Source organism: Pan paniscus, chromosome 9 (genome assembly GCF_029289425.2).
Source record: "Pan paniscus chromosome 9, NHGRI_mPanPan1-v2.0_pri, whole genome shotgun sequence".
Lineage (NCBI taxonomy): Eukaryota > Metazoa > Chordata > Mammalia > Primates > Hominidae > Pan > Pan paniscus.
This window is the reverse complement of record NC_073258.2, coordinates 33660905-33683874: the sequence shown is the minus strand read 5'-3', so window position 1 is coordinate 33683874 and position 22970 is coordinate 33660905. Positions and strand designations below refer to the sequence as shown.

General features: G+C 34.6%; 1 protein-coding gene across 8 annotated transcripts in view; it reads left to right on the top strand.

Annotated features, from left to right (window-relative positions):
- IMMP1L (inner mitochondrial membrane peptidase subunit 1) overlaps positions 1 to 22970 on the top strand; it is a 77332-nt gene that overhangs the window by 36104 nt on the left and 18258 nt on the right. For 4 of the 8 annotated variants that reach the window (XM_008955880.5, XM_034932337.3, XM_034932339.3 and 1 more), the window contains 3 exons: positions 10276 to 10409; positions 12867 to 12955; positions 17184 to 17310. In XM_008955880.5, the coding sequence (XP_008954128.1) occupies positions 10305 to 10409; positions 12867 to 12955; positions 17184 to 17310 (321 nt within the window). In that variant the 5' untranslated portion in view covers positions 10276 to 10304. Of the gene's footprint in view, positions 1 to 3758; positions 3817 to 10275; positions 10410 to 12866; positions 12956 to 17183; positions 17311 to 22970 lie in introns of all 8 variants that reach the window. The other 4 variants (XM_008955879.5, XM_063608145.1, XM_008955878.5 and 1 more) reach the window with 2 other exon arrangements.

Below are 22970 nucleotides of genomic sequence, written 5' to 3'. Positions count from 1 at the left end.
TCCTATGTGTCTCTATTCCCAGATGCCTATTTTATAGTATCCAAAAATTTTTTCATTTAAATTGAGAGGCAATATGGTGTAGTATTGGATGTTAGACCTAAACAGCTTCATTTTGAATTCTGGCCTGGCCTCTAATGAGCTGCATGACTTTGAATAGTTCCTTCATCTCTCTGCTCCTCAGTTTCTTTATCTGTAAAATGAGATATCAAAGGGTCCGGGCGTAGTGGCTCATGCCTGTAATCCCAGCACTTTGGGAGGCTGAGGCGGGCGGATCACAAGGTCAGGAGATGAAGACCATCCTGGCTAACATGGTGAAATCCCGTCTCTACTAAAAATACAAAAAATTAGCCGGGCGTGGTGGCAGGCGCCTGTAGTCCCAGTTACTTGGGAGGCTGAGGCAGTCTAGAATGGCGTGAACCTGGGAGGCAGAGCTTGCGGTGAGCCAAGATCGCGCCACTGCACTCCAGCCTGGGCGACAGAGCGAGACTCCGTCTCAAAGAAACAAACAACAACAACAACAACAAAAATTAGCCGTGCGAGGTGGCGGGCACCTGTAGTCCCAGCTACTCGGGAGGCTGAGGCAGGAGAATGGTGTGAACCTGGGAGGTGGAGATTGCAGTGAGCTGGGATTGCGCCACTGCACTCCAGCCTGGGCGACAGAGCGAGACTCCATCTCAAAAAAAATAAATAAATAAAAAATAAAAGAGGTATCTAAGTTCTCATAGGGTTGTTTTAAGGATTAAATGAGTTAATATATGTAAAGTAATGAAGAGGCTCTTAAAAGATTTCTGGGGAGGATCCTCCTATACTTCTTTTGCTGTATGACACAGTCACAATTTTTATGCTGCTTTTCACTTTTTCCCTAGCTTTTCTATTAATTATTTGAAAGAATATATAGGTTCCTCTTTAAAGAAATTGGTTCTCTACATTAATGACTCAGTTTTTTTAATGTAAATATGATAGGGAATAAAAAAAGTAACAGATTCTGAATTTTTTGGTGCCCAAGCTTCCCAGATTTTTTTCACAGCACACATGGTACATGGTAAGTTATACAACACAAAGTAGTAAATGACTGGATAAATAGGGCTGCCCAAGGCTGGCAATGGCCATTGGTCACCAAGAGTTTAGAGCAGTCACTTGGAGAACTTGTTAAAATACGGATTGCTGAACAACGCTTCCTAAGTTTCTGATTCTAATAAGTCTTGTATTTGACCAAATCAGTTTCAAGATGATGCCATATTGATGCTGGTCTGAGGAACCACAGTTTAGTAATTACTAGTTTAATGTTCTGTATCCTGGTGTGGTAGGTAGAATAATGGCCCTCCAAAGATGTCTGCATCCTAATCTCCAGAACCTTTGAATATGTTGCCTTACATGGCAAACGAGACTTCACAGGTGTGATTAAATTAAGGATTTTGAGATCATTGTGAATTATCTAGTTGGGCTCAGTGTAATCACCAGGGTCCTTAAAAGAGTAAAAAGGAGGCAGGAGAGAGAGAGAAACAGAGGAAGAAGTGACCATGGAATAATGGCCAGGGAGATTAAAGGCTTTGAGATGGAACAAAGGGGCTATGAGTAAAGGAATGTTAGTGCTTCTAGAAGTTGGGAAAGGCAAGGAAATGGATTCTCCCCTAAAGCCTTTAGAAAGAAACAGTCTTGATTTTTTAGCCCAGTGGTACCCATGTTAGACTTCTGACCTATCAACTGTAAGATTATAAATATGTGTTGTTTTAAGCAACTAAGTTTATGGTAATTTGTTGGCACCAATGGAATACTAGTACATCTGTAACCAGTTCTGTTTACCAGTTCGCTTTGTGCTAAAAGTTCCCAGTCTCAGCTCATAAGAAAGAGTAAATAAAAACAAGAGGCAAGAGCTCCCTTATTTTTCTACCATCAAACTGACAAAACTACCAGTATGTTAACCCATATTTTTCTTCCCTTTTATTACATTGGAGGAAGTACCTAAACTTCTATGAAAACCCAATCTGTCGGCCTTTGTTTGATCCCATTCTCTATTGCCCTGTTTTTTTAAATTGAAGATATATATATAATTTAGCATCTAAATATATATATTTTAATTTAGCATCTTTAAGATGGAACACACTCCTTCAATGATTAGGAGAGACACAAGATAGAAATAATGGTTTTATTACTTACAGGTCCTGGATACATGACATACCTGGAGGCCATACACGGAGGTCAGGGAACACTTCAGAGGGAAGGAGAGGGAGAAAGATCCTCGGGTTAACACCTTCATTGAGGTCTAGGGCCTTATCCAAACAGGTTTCTCACTGGGAGATTTTTCTTGAACACTTAATAATTGTGTACAGTTATGGTACAGTATGATTTTGATACATATGTACAGTGTATAATGATCAAATCAGAGTAATTAACATATCTATCACCTCAAACATTTATCCTTTCTCTGTGTTGGGAATATTAAAAGTCTTATAGCTCTTTGAAAATATGCACTAAATTATTGTTAACTGTAGTCACCCTGCAGTGCAATAGAACAGTAGAACTTATTTCTCCTATATAGCTGTAATTTTGCGTCTGTTAGCCAGTCCCTCCTTATCATGCCTCACACTTTCCAGCCTCTAATAATCACTATTCTATCTCCTTCTGTGAAATCAACTTTTTTAGCTTTCATGTATGAGTGAGAACATATGATATGTGTCTTTCTATGCCTGGCTTATTTCACTAACATAATTGTCCTCCAGGCTCATACATGTTGCCTTGTTTGACAGGATTTCATTGGTTTTTGTGGCCGAATAGTATTCCACTGTGTATATATACCACATTTTCTTTATTCATTCATCTGTTGGACATGTAAGTTGATTCCATATCTTGCCTATTCTGAATAGTGCTGCAATAAACATAGGAGTGCAGACGTCTCTTCAACATACTGATTTCCTTTCTCTTGGATATACACCCAGTAGTGGAATTGCTGGATCATATGGTAGTTCTATTTTTTAGTGTTCTTTTTTATATATGTTTTATGTCCTGTAAAATATTTTTGTTATTGTCTTAAACAGCATCAGTATCTTTATCCAAATATGTATGTATGTACTCTTCACTTCTCTTCCTTCCTTCTTGGATTTGCCTGATTCTTTTTTTTGTTTTGTTTTTTGTTTTTTGTTTTTTGAGATGGAGTTTTGCTCTTGTTGCCCAGGCTGGAGTGCAATAGCGCTATCTCAGCTCACCGCAACCTTCACCTCCCGGGTTCAAGCGATTCTCCTGCCTCAGCCTCCTGAGCAGCTGGGATTACAGGCATGCGCTGCCACACCTGGCTAATTTTGTATTTTTAGTAGAGACGGGGTTTCTCCTTGTTGGTTAGGCTGCTCTCGAACTCCCGACATCAGGTGATCTGCCCACCTTGGCCTCCCAAAGTGTTGGATTACAGGCATGAGCCACTGCACCCAGCCCATTTGCCAAATTCTATCTGATAACATTTTGTTTTTCCTGAATTATTCCTGTTAGCGTATATTTTATTACAGTTGTGCTGGCAAAAACATTCACAAAACTTGTTTTCTAAAAGTGTTTTTATTTTTTTCTTTAGCTTTTGAGGTATATTTTCATCAGACATAGAATTATAGTTTGGTGATTTTCATACTTTAAAAATGCCATTTTATTTTATTCTGGTTTTAATTATTTCTTATGTAAAGGTAGCCATTCCATTTTGTTGAACAGACAAAATTGTCTTTGAAAATAAGGTAAATTTCTGACCAATTTTAAACTTTTCTCATTGTCTTTTTCAGCATCTTGACTCTACTGTGCCTGGATGTAGCTGTGTGTTTTGTGTGTATCCTGTTCATGGTTTGTAGAATTTCTTGAGTTTGTGAGTTAAGGTCTTTCATCAATTTGGAAAGTTATCTACCAATATTTCTTCAAAATATTGCTTCTGTCCTATTCTCTGTTCCTCTCCTTTAGGTCTCTGATTATATTAATACTGTTTCTCCTGGATTGCCTACCTGCTTTCCTCTTTGTCCTTCAGTCTTATTACTTTCTCCCAACTTGCATTCCAGTTCACTTGTCTCCTGTTAGGCTGAGCCTAGTAGGCAGAATCTGCCGGTATATTCATGTAATGCATTAATTTTAGTTATATTTTATTTTGTAGTATTGTGTTGTGTATAATTTCCATTTGATTTTTAATAGATTTTAGGTCACTGCTGAACTTTTATCTTTCCTTCTGTTTTTTTTAATGTTAATCATAGTTATTTTAAAGTGTTCATATGTTAAGTGCAATACCTGAATCACCTGTTGCTGTCTTTCTGTTTTGTACTTTTTTTTCTCTTGGCTTTCAGTCATTTGATTCTATTTTATAATGTGCTTTGATTGAATGCAATCATTTAGTACTATTTTATAGCATGCTTGTAATCTTTGGATTAAACTAAAAACTGTAGTAGCCCAATTTTTTAAATGGGCAAGGTGTTTGAGTAGATATTTTTCAAAGAAGATATACAAATGATCAATAAACACATGAAAAAGGTGCTTATGAATATTTTGTTGTTAAGGAAATGCAAATCAAAGCCACAGTGAGATTCATACACACTGGGATGGCTACAATCAAAACATGGATGGTAACAAATGTTGGCAAGGATATGGAGAAATTGGAAACCTTATGCATTACTAGTAAAAATGTACAGTGGTGCAACTGCTTTGGAAAACAGTTTGGGCGTTCTTCAGAAAGTTAAATGCAGCATTATCTTTAATGGCATTTTCATCAGAGGAATCTTTTCTGATTCATCTTAAAGAAAGTATGCCTCACCCATTATTCTCTATCACTTTACTATATTTTTCTTTACAGAAATTACTTAATTTATTTATGTATTTATTTGTTTACTTTGTGTATCTATGATATCTGCCCCACTATACTATAAGCTGTATGAGAGAAGGCATCATGTTCACTATTGTATTCCCAGGGCTGAACACAGTATCTGGTACGTAGTAGTAGCTCAATAAATATTTGTTGAATGAATGAAGTCACCCTTTTTTCCCCAAGTGTTTGTTTTTTAGAAGTTTTATTCTACAAAAAAAGCTGAAAAAAATAGTGCAATGCACATTTGTATACACTTCACTTGGATTTAACAATGAACATTTGCCACATTAGCGTTCTGTCTTCCTCCATATGTAATATATCCGTATGTGTGTATATATGTGTGTGTATCAATTTGTCTTCATCTCTCTGTATCCATGATTATTAGCAGTAGAAGTGAACCATATGAAAGGAAGTTGCAGTCATAGCATTTTTCTCAAAATAATTCCTTGTTTATCTCCTATGAACAAGGTCATTCTCCTATGTAGCATATTGTTAAGAAATTTAACACTGAAACAGTGATATATTTTTATGTACAATATTCAGATTTACCCAGTTGTCCCCATGTCTTTTATAGCTTTCTTTTTCCTTTTGCTCCAGGATCCAATTCAAGATTTCATATTGTGTTTGGTTGTCATGTCCTTCTATTTTCTTGTAATTGAAAATAGTACTTTTAGTATAATTTTTCCTTTCATTAAATTTATACTTTTTAAGTGTTCAAGCTGGTTGTCTTGTTGAATGTCTGCAATATGGATGTGTTTTGATTGTTCATGATCAGATTTAGGTTACACATTTTTGGCAGGAATGGTACACAGATGATGATGTACTTGTCATTCCATTGGTAAGAGGCTACATGATATCAGTATGCTGCTAAATTTGGTCATTGTGTTAAGTTAGTATTTACCAGATCTTCCCATTGGAAAGATACCTTGTTCCCTTTGTAAAAAAAAAAAAAAAAATTATCTACTTTGATACTTTTCAAATATCTTTTTGACCAACAATGTTTCACCCAGTATATTTTAGCATGTATCAGTGGCCCTTGTCTGAGTCAATTATTACACTGGTGATAATTTTACCATTCCTTCTACATTTATTAGCTGTCATGTTTTGATGAAGAACTTTCCCTATTCCCAACACATGCATCTTTTTAAAAATTTCATTTTTAATTTAATGTGTTATCAATTACTGTTACTATTTTTAGGCTTATGTTGTCTCAAATTTAATGTATTATCAATTACTGTTATTATTTTTAGGCTTATATTGTCCCACATTTGGCCATTGGATGACCCCTCAGAATGGTTCCTTTGTTTGCACCAGTCTTTGAGCACTGACTATTCTGCACTGGTGGAGAATGATACTTAGAAACCAAAAATGTGGGCACTAAGTGTGCTCATAATTACTATAGTGTCATTGCTTCTTACAATGGCCTTTTCGCAGTGGACAGAGCTAGGATGACATTTTTTTATAGGCAAACAGACAAATATATACATGCTTATTTAAGTAAATTTGTTTTGATAACTCAAATTCATCCTTAAGATCCCTTTCCATATTTGTTACTTCTTTTTCTCACAGTGAGAAATGACTTAAATATTTGCTCACTTTTACTATCTGAAATATACATAAAATACTACAACCAACAACTACTAAGATACATTCTAGATTCACTTTCAATGTTTTTCCTTTTATATTTAGTTGGTATGTAATAATTGTATGTATTAATGGGATACAGTGATATTTTGTTACATGTATATGGTATATAATGATCAAATCAGGGTAATTAGCATAGTCATCACCTCAAACACATCATTTCTTTATGTTGTGAACATTAAAGATCTTCTTGTACCTTTCTGAAAATATACAATAAATTATAGTTAACCGTAGTCATCCAACAGTGCTGCAGAAGGCAGTAACTCATTCTTCCTATCTAGCTGTAATTTTGTGTCCATTAACCAACTTCTCCTCATTCTCCCCTCCTACCTCCCCTTCCCAGCCTCTGATACCTATAATTCTACACTATACTTCCATAGGCTCAATATTTTTTTAAGCTCCCACAGATGAGTGAAAACATAAGGTATTTTTCTTCCTGTGCCAGATTTATTTCTTTTAACATAATGTGCCCCAGGGTCATTCATGTTGCCTTGAATAACAGGATTTCATTCTCCTTGTGGCTGAATAGTATTCCATTGTGTATGTATAGCATGTTTTCTTTATCCATTCATCTGTTGATGGATATTTCGGTTGATTCTGTGTCTTAGCTATTGTGAATAGTAGCTACGCTGCAATAAACATGAGGATGCAGGTGTCCCTTTAATATACTGATTTCCTTTCTTTCGGATTAATACCCAGTAGCAGAATTGAGAGAATTATTTTTTGATTCTCTTTAGAGTTTTTAAAGAAACCACCACACTGTTTTCCATGACTGTACTAATTTACATTCCCACTAACAGGGTATATGAATTTTCCTTTCTCCACATCCTTGCCAGCACTTTCTTTGTCTTTTTTGATAATAATCAATCTAACTGTGGTAAGATGATACCTGATTATAGTTTTGACTTGCATTTCCCTGAAGATTAGTGATGTTGAGCATTTTTAAATATATTTGTTGGCCATTTCTATGTTTTCTTTCGAAAAATGTCTATTCAGATCATTTGCCCACTTTTTAATTGGGTTATTTGTTTTTTTGCTGTTGGGTTCCTTGTATATTCTAGATATTAGTCCATGTCAGATGCATAGTTTGCAAATATTTTCTCCCATTCAACATGTTGTCTTTTTACTTTATTTTCATTGCTGTGCAGAAGCTTTTTAGTTTAAATCCCATTTGTCTATTTTTGTTTTTTCTTGCCTGTTCTTTTGATTTCTTAGCCATAAAATCTTTGCCTAGACCAATGTCTTGAAGTGTTTCCCCTATAGTATTATAGTTTGATCTTATTTATAAGTCTGTAATTTATTTTAAGTTGATTTTTATATATGGTTAGAGATATGGGGACTAGTTTTGTCCTTCTACATGTGGATATCCAAATTTTCCAGCACTATTTATTGAAGAGATGTCCTTTCTCCAGTGTATGTTCCTGGTACTGTGTCAAAAATCAGTTGGCTGTAAATACATGGATTTATTTCTGGGTTCTCTATTGTGTCCCATTGGTCTATGTGTTTTTATACTAATACCATGCTGTTTTGGTTACTATAGCTTTGTAGTGTATTTTAAAGTCAGGTAGTGTAATACCATCAGCTTTATTCATTTTGCTCAATATTGCTTTGGTTATTTGGGGTCTTGTGGTTCTGTATGAATTTTAGGATTGTTTTCTAATTCTGTGAAAAATGACTTTGGTATATTGATAGAGATTGCATTGAATCTTTAGATCAAATTGGGTAGTGTGGTCATTTGAACAATATTAATTCTTCCAATCCATGAGTATGGGCTGTCTTTCCATTTTTATTTTTTATGTCCTCTTCAATTCTTTCAGTGTTTTTGTAGTTTTCATTGTAGAGGTCTTTCACCTCCTTGGGTAAAATTATTCCTAGTTATATTTTTAATGTTTTATAGCCATTTTAGGTGGGGTTGCTTTATTGATCCCATTGATTTCTTACTCAGCTAGATCATTCCTGGTGAATAAAATGCTACTAATTTTTGTATGTTGACTTTGTATCCTGCAACTATATTGAATTCATTTATCAGTTCTAAAAGTATTTTTGGTGAAGTCTTTAGGTTTTTCTATATATAAGATCATGTCATCTATAACCAGGATAGTTACTTCCTCTTTTTCAATTTGGATGCCCTTTATTTCTTTTTTTTGCCTAATTGCTATGGCTGTGACTTCCGTTACTATGTTGAATAAGAGTGGTGAAGGTGGGCATCTGTGTCTTGTTCCAGATCTTAGAGGACAGGCTTTCAGCTTTTCCCCTATTAAGTATGATATTAGCTGTGGGTTTGTCATATATTGCCTTTTATTGTTTTGATGTATGTTCCTTCTTTGCCTAATTTCTTGAGAGTTTGTATCATGAAGTGATGTTGAAATTTATCAAATGCTTTTTCTGCATCTATTGAGATCATTGTATGGTTTTTGTTCTTCATTCTGCTGATGTGCTATATATCACACTGTTTGATTGGCATGTGTTGAACCATCCTTGCATCCCTGGGATAAATCCCATCTGATCGTGGTGTATTATCTCTTTAATGCGTTGTTGGGTTTGGTTTGCTAGTATTTTGTTAAGGATTGTTGCATCTGAGCTCATTGGGGATTTTGGCCTATAGTTTCTCTTTTCCTGCATCTGGTTTGGGCATTAGGGCAATGCTGACCTGGTAGAATGAATTAGGAAGAATTCCCTCAATTTCCAGTTTTTTGGAATAGTTTGAGAAGAATTGGTGTTGGTTCTTTTTTATATGTTTGGTAGAATTCAGAGGTAAAACCATCTGATGCTGGGCTTTTCTTTTTGGGAGACCTTTTATTACTGGCTTCATCCTTTGCCAACTTTGTGATGATAATAAGCAAGTTACTTTACTACTCTTAGGCTTTTTTTTTTCTTGTCTATAAATTGAGGATGGTAATAATATCTATCTTACAGAGGTAGTATATGTAAATCTTGACATGTTAAGCAGATGTTACATATTATTATCGATATATTTTAATAAATTTAATCTGAGAACAGTATATTGTAGCCTAGGCCTAAGAGTTAGGCTATTAGTTAAGAAATGCATGATACATAGTTGTAACAGTTAAATAGGAAAGGACAGATATTAGAAATATTTTAGATGAACAATATTTTAAAATTTCATATAGCTTTAAAAAGTCTTTAAATGGTTCTTTATGCTGTTGTTTCATAGTATTTATGTGTTCCTTTTGTTACATCAGTAGTTAATAGCTCACAAATGAGTGTATCTTTTTATAAAGTACTTTGACATACATTGCTGAATTTGATTCTAAGAATCATTCTATGAGAGTATTTCTACTAGGCCCCAGAAGGGTTAAGTAATTGTTGAAGACTATACAAGTTAGTAAAATAACCAATGTGAAACTTGAATCTCCATATTCCTATTCTAGTGATTTCTCCATTATTTCCTATTACATGGCAAGAAGTAATATATAGCAAGGAACTTTTATTGCTATATATTGAAATAGTTACTTTGAAATAGTTACTATCTTTTTTAAGCATCTGCCTTAATAGAAGAAATAACCAAGACATGGAAGGGGACAGACTAGTTTATAATCTACTAATTATATAATTCATATGTAGACCCAGTGGCATTTGAATATAAACTTTGGTAAATCAAAATATTTAGTGGCTACAATTTGCCATTTAAAATATCATTAGTAGAACTGATAACAAACTCTTGGTTTCCTGCACCAAATTGTATTAGGCACTTAGTACATTTTGGGTGATTGTAAAATATTTTACAATAGTTATTTCTTAAGTGTTTTTAAATAGTATTGATCATGAAACTTTTTGAAATTTACCATCAGGCCAATGGTGGCAGAGTCTACATAGAACTATGCTTCGTGGTGTTCTGGGGAAAACCTTTCGACTTGTTGGCTATACTATTCAATATGGCTGTATAGCTCATTGTGCTTTTGAATACGTTGGTGGTGTTGTCATGGTAAGTTTTTATGTTCAAGAATATTCATCTTAAATATATACTTTCTTTCAAATGGAAGGAAAATGTGTTTTTCCTTTTGAAAACCTAGTTGAAGTTATTTAATGACTAAACTGTGAAAGTTAAAACATAAAATCTTTCTAAATATTGGAATAATAAGAGAGTGTGTTTGAATTGGCACTGATAGAAGGTATAAGGACCATTACTTAAATATTTTCTGTATTCTGTTTCTAATGGGCACAAAGGGTCCTTTTGAATAGTATAATAATAATAGTCATTACCATTTATTGAATCCTATTTACTGTGTTTCAGGATATGTTTGATGTTTTACACTTACTAACTCATTTAATCTTTTACACTTCTTTGAGATACTTATTAGTAATCCATTATACACATGAGGAAATGAACTGAGAAAGCTTAAGTAATTTACTTGTTCCAGGTCCCACAGTTAGTAAGTAACTTGAAATTTCAACACATATTTGTCCAGTTTTCAAAATTCCAGCTCATAACCACAATAAATGTAATTAAAACAAATTAATCATCTGTAATTAAGACAGATTATTCTGCCTAATGTCTATATTAAAATGTTAAAGTTGTTCCCTATCCCCAACTAATACTTTTTCTTAATATTGTATTGGGAAACTACAAACTGTGGCTGTTGATTCAAGCCTTTTGTCATGTAAATGAAAGAATAAATTGATTGACCAGCCAGTCAAGTTTTTTTATTGTTGTTATTACTGTTTTTTTTTTTAATTAGGTTTACTTTATCAGATTGACAGTCACATAACCTCCAGTTAAGGTGGAGTAATGGAAATATATATATTTAACTGAAATTTCCCTTCTTTTTTTTTTTTTTTTTGGAGACAGGGTCTTGCTCTGTTGCCTGGGCTAGAGTGCAATCAAGTGATCTCAGTTCACTGCAGCCTCTGCCTGCTGGGCTCAAAACAATTCTCATGCATCAGCCTCCCAAGTAGCTAGGACTACAGGCACACATCACCATGCCTGGCTAATTTTTGTATTTTTAGTAGAGATGGCGTTTCACCATGTTGGCCAGGCTGTGCACGAACTCCTGGCCTCAGGTGATCTGCCTACCTTGGCATCCCAAAGTTCTGGGATTATAGGTATGAGCAACTGTACCTGGCTGAAACTTGCCTTCTTGATTTTTTTGTAAGTTAGATTGGTACTTCCAAAGGTAGCAAACAAACTGTAATTGTATTTCCTCTTATTTCTGCCTGAGTAGGAACTTTTGAGTAAAAAGTTTTATTTACAAATAGAGTAAATAGAGGCTGTTGGATTTAGATTTTTAAAGTGGCGATGATAGTTTGTTCTGATTCTGAGGTAGAGTTTAAGTATCCCTTATCTGAAATGCTTGGGACCAGAAGTGTTATGGATTTTAGATTTTTTTGGATTTTGGAATATTTGCATATACATAATGAGATATTTTGGGGATGGGACCCAAGTCTGAATGCAAAATTCAGTATATTTCATATGTACCTTATATGCATAGCCTGAAGGTAATGTTATACACTATTTTAAAGAATTTTGTGCATGAAACAAAAATTTTGACTGCATGTTGGCTGTGATGCATCACATGGGGTCAGGTATGGAATTTACCATTTGTGGTGTCATGTAGACACTCAGAACATTTCAGATTTTAGAGCATTTAAGATTTCAGATTTTTTATTAGGGACACTCAACCTGTATATATCAAGATTATTGTTTTGAGACATACAAATAGGAAAATCTTTAATTGCTTCATTGTAAAGATGGGGTCTATTTAGGTTGCCAGGTTTGGTCTTGAACTCCTGGCCTCAAGTCATTCTTCCAAAGTTTTGGGATTACAGGTGTGAGCCACCATGCCTGGCCATGAAAATCTTTAAAGTCCATCTCATCATGCTAGTATTTTTCAGTAGAACATTTAAGTTGCAGCCCCATGAAATGAGTAAGCTATTCTCTTGGAAGAGGAAGATGGGCATAAGCTCACTGAGAATAATATAATACCATTTAGTAAATCATCATCATGTTCACTGAATTATATCTGATAGTAATAAGAAAATGTATTATTCTCCTATTCATTCAACCAATATGTATGGTTTATCAATTTTGTACCAAACATTGTTCTTGGCTTTGGTTATATAGCTAGGAACATGAGAGAGATCTCTGCCTTCATAGAACTGAGATTCTATAGGGTGGCCTAAATTTGGAAACATAGGTAATGTTGTTTTATTCAGGCATTATAATGTGACAGCAATAATCCATTTATAATGTATTTGTCTATATTTCCAGACTTAGCGGCTACTCTAGAGTTGAACTTATTTGAGAACTGCCAAATTTTCATGAATCATCCCCCAAGCTTTAGGAACATTTGCTTGATTTTCTTTCTTTTAAGCTTGCTTAAAAGATTTATGTTAAATTTAAAAGAGATTTTGAATTTAGATTACAAATTACCTCTCTTTTCAGTGTTCTGGACCATCAATGGAGCCTACAATTCAAAATTCAGATATTGTCTTTGCAGAAAATCTTAGTCGACATTTTTATGGTATCCAAAGGTAAATTTCTGTCATGGATATATTAAATTTACAGTGAAAATACACACACACATTGTGGCTTTTCTGCAGTTCCTTAACTTTATCTTTAAAACCTCTTTCATAAATAAACATATTAATAACCAGCTAGATAAAATTTTGAGTCAAATATTTTCTTTCAGTTTGAGAAATTTTAATAGTTTCTCAAACATATGCAGTGTCTTGGGTCATTGTATCTCTTGCATCATTTTGAAAAATAATTAGCAGTCCCTTACAATATACATGTAAGCTTAACTTTTTTAATTGGGCTTTAGAATATTTTGAATTAAGAACTAGGAACTTAGGGATTACATTACAGATCCAAATCAATGTTTTTGTTCTTTAATTTTAAAAATAATCCTGTAGTTCTATTGATTGCTATCTTACTTTATATATAGTCTATGATGACCATTTGATGGTTTTTATTTTTTTTAATTTTCTGATATACATTTTTTGGATGAGGTCTTTCTCTGGCTCCCAGGCTGGAGTGCAGTGACACGATCTCAGCTCCCTGCAGCCTCAACCTCCTGGGCTCCAGTGATCCTTCCCCTTAGTCTCCCAAGTAGCTGTGACTACAGGTGTATACTCGCCGCGCCCAGATAATTTTTGTAGTTTTTGTAGAGACTGGGTTTTGCCATGTTGCCCAGGCTGGTCTCAAACTCCTGAGCTCAAGCAATCTGCTCACCTCAGCCTCCCAAAGTGTTGGGATTAGAGGTGTGAGCCACCGTGCCCAGCCCATTTGATGATTTTTAGATTACATCATTGTATATGGCTGAGAACCAGGAATTGTATATATTATGAGTCTCCTGATTATATTAAGTTGAATAACTCCTGGGCAAATATTGTGTGTCACTAAACCTTTTAAAGTCCTATTTCACAGCAGGCTGAGGCAGGAGAATTGCTTGAACCTGGGAGATGGAGGTTGCAGTGAGCTGAGATCATTCCACTGCACTCCAGCCTGGGTGACAGAGCAAGACTCCATCTCACAAAAAATTAATAATAATAAAAAATCCTATTTCAAGTGGTGGTTCCAATCCTTGTGATACCCTTTATTCCAATTAACTCTATGAGAATGATTTATTCCAAATGAATGTCAAGTATTAATAATTTAATATATTTTCTAAAGAGCACCTCTCTGATACCCTAAAATTTTGAGTCCATTTGTTTTTTATAATTCTGAAAAAAATCTATGCCTGCTTTCATTTCAGTAAACTACAGATTTGATTCCCTTGAGCTAGTGTTTAGTTTATGGCATATTAAGTAGGTTTAGGCACTTCTCTTTCACTATTCACCTTTGCTATAACCTATTTCACATTATTGAAAATTGTTAAGGATACATTTCTTCACATTTACTGATCTTTCATCAGCCTTAGATTCTGCAGATAGAAACTCTCTTGGTCAACCTGTATGGTTTGGCATGCTCCCTAGGTAATTCTTCTTCAAATCTTTTACCCATAACAACTTCTATATACTTAATTGTAGATACAGGAATTATAAAATAAAACTTATATAATAGATTGTGTTGTTGCTCCCTTTTCTTTTTAACTTATATCAAATTATCCTTATATAGCCTTTGAATTAACTGGAGACCTAGCCCCACTGTAGCATGAAACCAAGCATCTGTGTTCCATGCCAGTGACATAATTTTATTCACAATAATCCTTGGGCATCCTGAATGAGGAGATGAACTTGTTGGCTGAATAGTTTTTGAATACACAGCTTGATATTTTTTAAAAAATTACTCGTTGCATTCAGATAAGTGAAACAAATAACTACATTCAGTAAATGAATTCAGATTCTTTGAGGATCTTATTTTGTACCCTATTCATCCAGGTTACAGGACAGCTCAAAATCTGGCATTTATGAGATATACCAAAGTAACTTTTAGAGCCAAGATAGCCAGCTGGTAACTTTTACTTAAGAAATATTACTGTCCTGAGTATTCTCTTTCTTTTACCCACAGCACAGAACTCAAGATTTCAGGGGAATCTTTGACCCCTGGCAAGGTGTCCTGTTGTTGGCTGCCTGTTTCTAAATGTAAAATAACCTTCCATTTAGGCAAGAATAAAAGTTCGCATATCTAGTATCTAAAGCACATGGATGTCTCTTCAGTCAACTGCACAGAACACTCAACCTTGAGATAGTCAGATTTTTACTATTGCTTATTCTTTCAACAAATAGTAGTGAGCACCTAATTTATAAGATGTACCATACATTATAGAAAATGTTAAGATTAATGAGATAATTGACACTAGTTTTCAAAAGCTTACTGTGTAGTAGAATAATAAGGATGTTTATAAATATAAATGAGAAAATTTTTAATAAGCTTCCTTTTAAAACTATTTGAAGGAGTTAAGAATCCAGCGGATATGTATTTTGATCTAAATGCTATGCATATATCTAGTTAGACTACCAGAAATAAAGTTTATTTAATACTACTTTCTACAAAACAGCACGACTGAATTATGATTTCTATGTTGCCATTCGAGTGCAAAGTTTGTTTTAAGGGTCATATTGATTATTTGATCAAAGAACTTAAGCTTCATTAAACACCCATGGAAAAACGTCTCTTCCTCCAAAGCTACCCAAAATCAACTTTGATGGCGTGTTACAATCTTTGCAAATTTGTTCATCTGAACAGATCCACTGACATGGTTCTAGTTGGTTAGAAAGAAAATACCTTTATTCTGTTTTCAAAAGAAGGCAACACTGTGTTGCCTCCAAATTATAGAATGTAACGATTTGCTACCTTTCAACTCTTACCAAGAATAGCCTCAAGAGATCATCATTGTAAATACTATTTCTGCACTCTGTGTAAAATTTCTGATAAAGATGGTATCTTTTATTCTCTTATATAAGAAAGTTTCTTGTGAATTTCTCTTTGATTTAGTTGTTAGGGAAAATTTTGTCTTACCTCCCAAGCTAAATGTTATTTTATTAATTAATGATTTCCATGTAACTGGTCTTAATTTCTTCTGACTTGGCTCCCAAAGAGTTTAGAACCCATTTTAATGCTTCTATAGAGCAGTTATTAGGTTTCTGATTTCTTCATAATTTTCCTTTTATTCTTATGACTTTTAATATTATTTTGACATATGCTTCATTAAACTAGTTCTGGAACTAGGTACAATTAATAAGCAAATATGTTAAATCCTTTTAAACGTGTGTTAGTCAACAGAATTCACATATTGCTCGTTTTATGCAGAAAGAGTATTGTGTTCTGTTGACTGTGGTCATTAGTCCTACGTTCTATCTTTCTTCCTTTTCACTTTTTAGGATCTTTCTTATGTTTTATTACCAGATAGATTGTCAGTTCTTCCATAAATCATGTCTTCTGTATGTAATCAGACCCTTATTGGTTTTATATGTTTGATATCTCATTTTATTTTTCAGAGTGTATATTTAGGCAGCTTTTAGCATTTTATTTTGTTGTATCTTTTGATTTTTTTTCTCAAATATAAGTTCTTTTGATATGGGTTATAGGACTTACATGCTATCATTCCTCAATTATTTGAGTTCTAGGGAAACATGGATGATGTTTTTACCTTTTTAGTGTGCTCTAGAGTCAATCAGTGCTACTGGCTGGACCGCAATATTTATTTACTTAATTTGTTAGTATTTATATAGAATTGCGTGGAGCGTTTTTTTTTTCTTTTTCTTTTTTTGGTTCGTTTGGGGTTTTTCTTGGTTTGTTTGTTTTGTGTGTGTGGTTTTTTTTTTTTTTGGAGACATGGTCTCAGTCTGTTGCCCATGGTGGCACGATCTTAGCTCACTGCAACCATAAACTCCTGGCTTCAAGCAATCCTCTTGCCGTAGCCTCCCAAAGTGCTGAGATTATAGTTGTGAGCCACTGTACCCGGCCTATGTAGAATTGTTTTTCCACAATTTTGGTTCTAAGAATTTGGACACAGGAGTAAAGCATACTGGATACAATGCAAAAGATAATTCTTGTAGAATTATCTGAAAGTTTAGAATCTTCTGAAATTATCAGAAATTTTAGATAGCCTTTTTATCACTCTTATTGTTGGATTCTCACCCAAAGTATTCAGTCACAAAGGTTCTCAAAGCCAGTAAATGTGTGGAAGAGTCAGTATATGAGAGGATAAAGGTTATGGCTTTGTTTAAGTTGTCTTATAAAAGTATTAAAGCAGTGCCATGCATGTGTTTTTGCTTAATAAATAATACAGACATTTCTTTGACTTTTCCCCCTCAGAGGTGACATTGTGATTGCAAAAAGCCCAAGTGATCCAAAATCAAATATTTGTAAAAGAGTAATTGGTTTGGAAGGAGACAAAATCCTCACCACTAGTCCATCAGATTTCTTTAAAAGCCATAGTTATGTAAGTAACATTTCAATTATGTTATTTTTGGTGTCATAATTGATTAACATTAACTGAATGCTGACAAAAGAAAATAATGTTTATTCATATTTTGAATGTAAGAAAAAAGTGCATCCAGTAGAATTTAAATGTTTATATCAAGAACAATTCAGCCGTTATATTTCATGTATTTTAGTTACTTTTAAAAGCCTGCATAAATATCTTAGTAATAATTGTTACAGGCAAAATTTACCAGTGGATGCTAAAATTATTGGACAAAGTTTGAGGAGAAATAGAATTTTACATAATCTGAACTTATCTCTCCCAAAATATTTATTACAAAGGGAAAAAACCTTAGAGGTGAAACCTGTCAGGCACCACTTTAACTGAGTTATCTTCATCATCATAACACTACATATCAACATAATGTAGCCTCTGGATTGAAGCACCAAGAAGGGCACTTGCAGGAAAAAAAAGTTACAACCTCAATCTACTCATGAGAAAACATAAGACAATATCAAATTGAGGGTCATTCTACAATATAACTGATCAATACTCTTCAAAAATATCAAGGTCATAAAAAACATGGAAACATTGAGGCCCTGTCATTGATTGGAGCAGACAAAGGAGACATGATAACTAAATGGATTTGGGATCCTGGCTTAGATTTTCCACTATTAGTGGGAAGTCTGACGAAATCAAATAAACCCTATGGCTTATTTTTTTTAACATCTTATTTAAATTTTGATAATCGAAATTGTGTGTATTGAAATTGTATACAACCACCTTGCCTGTACAGCTAGAAAAAGTGCAAGAACAGTAAAATGGAAGAATGAAGAGTAGATAGAATGTGTTAGCTCCTTTCACCAGTCACATGGCTTCTGTAACAGAGCTTATGGGGAAGAGATGGCCTTTTGTTAACTCAGCATATACTCTTCTTACTTGAATAATTATAGCTTAATTTTCTACTTTACTGTAAATCTTCTGTGTCACTATCAAATTATTAATGCAGCTGTTTGTTAACTAACATTATCTCTATATTCATCCTCAATGTAAACACATAGTTGAATAATTACAATGTCATCGTAAATTTATTTTGAACTGTAATAGCCTCTGGTTGCCCTATAGGTAAGTTTGACTTTTAAATAATCAATCTTATTTATTTACCGTTTGTAATAGACTGTGGTTCAGCTGTACAAGTGTTTTTGATATTTATTACTACAATGCTAAATACGCAGTAATTGTTAACTTATGGTGATAACAGTGTTAAAGATGATAGTGTGCTGTCAGGTAACATATTTTTCTACTATTGCTTTCATCATGGACACTGTATCCTCTTCTTAAAAAACGTTGATTTTCCATTTAGTTTCACCTTCATATGACTATTAGTATTTCCTGAGATATTCTAGTCACTTCTAAATTACTTTAGCATCATGTGTGTACTTGAAAGCAGAAATGATATCAACAGACAGAACAAATAAATAGCATCCTCTATGTATTTAAATGCCATATCATTGTTGTTGATTTCTTTTTAAGAGTTATTAGAGGAGGATGTCTGTACAAAAGGATTCAGAAAAAGTCTCTGCTAAGTAATCAGAGAAGATAACCAGCGCTGTAAGATGCAAATTTTTTAAATGTTCTATTCAAGGAAAATATTCGTTGAATTTTGTTTTTGTTTTTAATTGACGCATAATAATTGTACATTATTTATGGGGTATAGTGTGATGTTTCAGTACGAATATACATTGTATAAAAATGAAATTAGGATATTTACCATATCCATCACCTTATGTATTTTTTATTTCCTTGTAGTGAGAACATTCAAAATCCTCTCTTTCAGTTTTTTTTTTTTTTTTTTTTTTGACATGGTCTTGCTCTGTTGCCCAAGCTGGAGTGCAGTGGCACCATCTCAGCTCACTGCAACCTCCTCCTCCAGGGCTGAGATGCTCCTCCCACATCAGCCTTCTGAGTAGCTCCTTCAGCTGTTTTGAAATACACAACACAATATTGTTAACCATAATCACCCTACTGTGTGGTAGAACACCAGTAGGGTGTCCTATTACCGAGTTTTTATATGTTTGATAAATGTGCAAATTATATGACATTGCCATTTTGTTCCAGGTGTATTCCATTCACTTTTGTTGGACAAATTTATAAGTATACAGTACATCATTCTAATAATCTTGGTCAGCACTTATTTTGTACTTCCTCCATACTGTTGAGAATCTTTTCAAAGGTTAACTTATTTAATTATCACAACAGCAACCCGATGAGTAGGTAACAGTATTTTACTGATAGGTAATCTAAAGAAGGAGGCTAAATAAATTGCCCAGTTTCAAACAGTGAGAGGAAGAATTAGGATTGAAACACATATAGTGGCTTCAGAATCTGTAACCCTCACGATGCCACTACTACTTCTTTCAGAATACCCTTTGCCTATCTATTCTGTTCCTATCTCATCAAATTATACTTACTTTAAAAAGTATTTGTCTTTATTATTTTTAAAAAAACACAGGGAAGTATTTCTGATCAGGGGCAGTATTGGTTCTGAAAGACAAGCCAGTGTTTTTGAGAGTTTCTCCCTTGCCAGTTTTTCTACGCTGGGTTATTCAAGTCCTAAGAATTGTGTAGCTATTACAGAACCGCTTTAGCAAATGTGTTCCATTAATCAAGGTGATTTATAACAAAATTTCATCCAAGTTTGGAGTGCTCTGAAAACATAGCCAAAATGTTCGCAGGGTCTACCCCTCTCGTGTGTCCCTTTTTTTAGCTATTTCAGAAGCACACTGGTGCAATATTTTACGAAATGAGTTTCTTCCCCTTACCTCTGCATCCTCTAAGAAAAATCATTGTTGTTTATGAGATGAAGATACTGCTATTCATATCTTGATTGAGCTGCTTAATAAAATGAACAATATTAAAATATGTTTTGAATTCCAGGCAAAAAAAGTTTATTCTTGTATGTAGGTGCTTCAGAAAGCAAAACACCAAAATTGTTCATTGGAACCTAGCCTGTAGAGTTTAGCATATCAAAGAAATAGCATTGTTTGTAGGTTGGCAGAAAAGAACATAAACAAATCATTGGTTAAGTGATGTAGTGATGTGGGATCATTTTATTCTTTCCAGAGTTCTTTTTTGTTTGTTTGTTTTCCATTCCAGAGTTTTAAAAGACCACATGGCAAGCAATGCTTATAAATCAGCTTTATTTTTTACTGTTAGGTATTTGGAAACTAAGCAGTTCCTATTAAGATGCTGTTGCTGGCCGGCCGCGGTGGCTCACGCCTGTAATCCCAGCACTTTGAGAGGCCAAGGCAGGCAGATCACCTGAGGTCAAGAGTTTGAGACCAGCCTGCCCAGCATGGTGAAACCCTGTCTCTGCTAAAAATACAAAAAATTAGCCAGGCGTGGTGGCAGGCGCCTGTCATCTCAGCTACTTGGGAGGCTGAGGCAGGAGAATCGCTTCAACCCGGGAGGCGGAGGTTGCAGTGAGCCGAGATCGCGCCACTGCACTGCAGCCTGGGCAACAAGAGCGAAACTCCATCTCAAGAAAAGAAAAGAAAAAAAAAGATGCTGTTTGCTTTCCTTATTTTGAAGGTACTGAAGCCAATAATTCTTTCCTGGGGTTATGTATGAACTGAGCATTGGCTACTGTAAAGATATGAGATTAATTTGTGACTCTCAAAAGAAACAAATTGTCATAAGCTCAGACATCTTGAGTATGTTGCCTTTCTGTATATTCTACAGGAATTCCTCAGTTTGCTGCTTGAAGCCACTGCTTTATCAGAAAAAATAATTTAGTTGTAAGTAGGAGCATGTAGCAAATAAGAAATAAATAAAATGAGTTGGCATTCTCCTATTGGTTTGCACAGCAGGCAAAATGCAAAGTAAACCTCTATTTAATTCCCTTAGGGAATGTAGGGCCAGGGCTCAGAAATACACTAAAATTTTGTTATAAAGCCAATTAAAAGAAGAAGAAAAGCACTCATAATGTTTATTAGTATAATATTGTGTGATAATCCAGGACTATGCTTTTAAGCCATGGGATAACTATGAAATAGGAATTTTGAAATATGGTAAATTCCTATCAACAAACATGTTGTAAAATCTGCATCTAAACAAACTCCCATGACACCACATCCTCCTATAGGGAAGAGTTGTGTATAGTTACTCCACTCTGAGCTTCATATTATTTTTTCGAACTCATTCCAGTTAGACTTTGGTCTCCACCACTTCACTGATGGTTCTTGTCAAAATCGCTAATGACTTCTCTTGTTGTCTCTCCAGTGATCAACTCTCAGTCCTCATCATACTTGACCTATTGTTAGTATTTGAAATAGTTGTTCTCAAAACCTGGTTTCACTTAGTTTTTGGGACACTGCTTTTTCTAGGTTTTTTTCCTGTCTTTCTTCTGAATTTCCTTTATTGGTTCCTCCTCATATCCAAACATTGGAATGACCTTCAAACCCTGAAGTTAACTAAATGTTCGTATTTTAAACTTCTGTTGTTTATCTACACTTATACTTTAGCTGACCTCATCCTGTCTCATGGTTTTATGTACAGTACTTTTTAACTTACTCTCAAATTTATATCAAGTATAACCTCTTCCCTGAACTCCAGAGTCATGTCTAATTGTCTAATATCTTCACTTTAATGAATAATGGTCATCTCAAACTTACTGTATCCAAAGCTAAAATCCTGATTTTCTTTCCCAAAATGGCTCCTTCCATACACTTCCCATCACATGGGGAAGAAAACCCCATGCTACTTGTTCAGGCCACAAACCTTAGAGTTATCCTTACTCTCCTCTTTCACCCTACATCCAATCCCTTAGCAAATCATGATTATACCTTCTATATATAATCAGAATCAAACCACGTTTTGCCACTGTCACTGCTACCATCCATTAGTTTGCAAGATAAACTCATCTCTCTCATTTTGTTGCAATAATTTTTGAACTGTTTTCTTTGCTTATACCCTTCCGATTTTCTGGCATCTCTACCCTTTCCATTGATACTCTCCACACCGCAGCTAAGGTCATCCTTTTTGATGATGATGCTTTTTAAGAGCAATTATGTCACTCTTCTGCTTAAAGACCCCAGTGGCTCCCCATCTCACTTACAGTAAAAGCCAGAGGCCTTATGGTGGCCTGTAAGACCCTGCATAATCGTTTTGCCTGCTGCCTTTCTTGTAATTATTGTGTCATTGGAACACAATAATGCCCATTCATTTATCTGTTGTCTGTGTTTGCTTTCTCTAAAATGTCAAAGTTGAATAGTTGTGACAGAAACTATATGGCTTGCAACACCTGGACTATTTCCTATTTGTCCCTTTTCAGGAAAAGTTTGCTGACCCCCTGATCTAGAGCATAAGATTCTTGGTGACAGGGACTCATTTTAATCGCAGTTGATTTCATATCATTTCAACTGTGATTTGGCATCTAGTAGATTTTTTAAAATTCTTGAAGGGTGGACAGATCTAGATATATATGAATAGGGTGCTAGTTTCTTTTCTACTTCTACTCCTTTTTTTCTACTAGTTTCTACTGCAAACTTGCTCCCAAGTAAATGCGTGATGTTACAACTTCTCAGAAGATGTTCATGGAGCCTACCACGCTGCTGAACTGGCCAATCTGTGGTCATTCTGGTCTTCATAGACTTGAAAGCTAAGCTATTTCCAGTGGT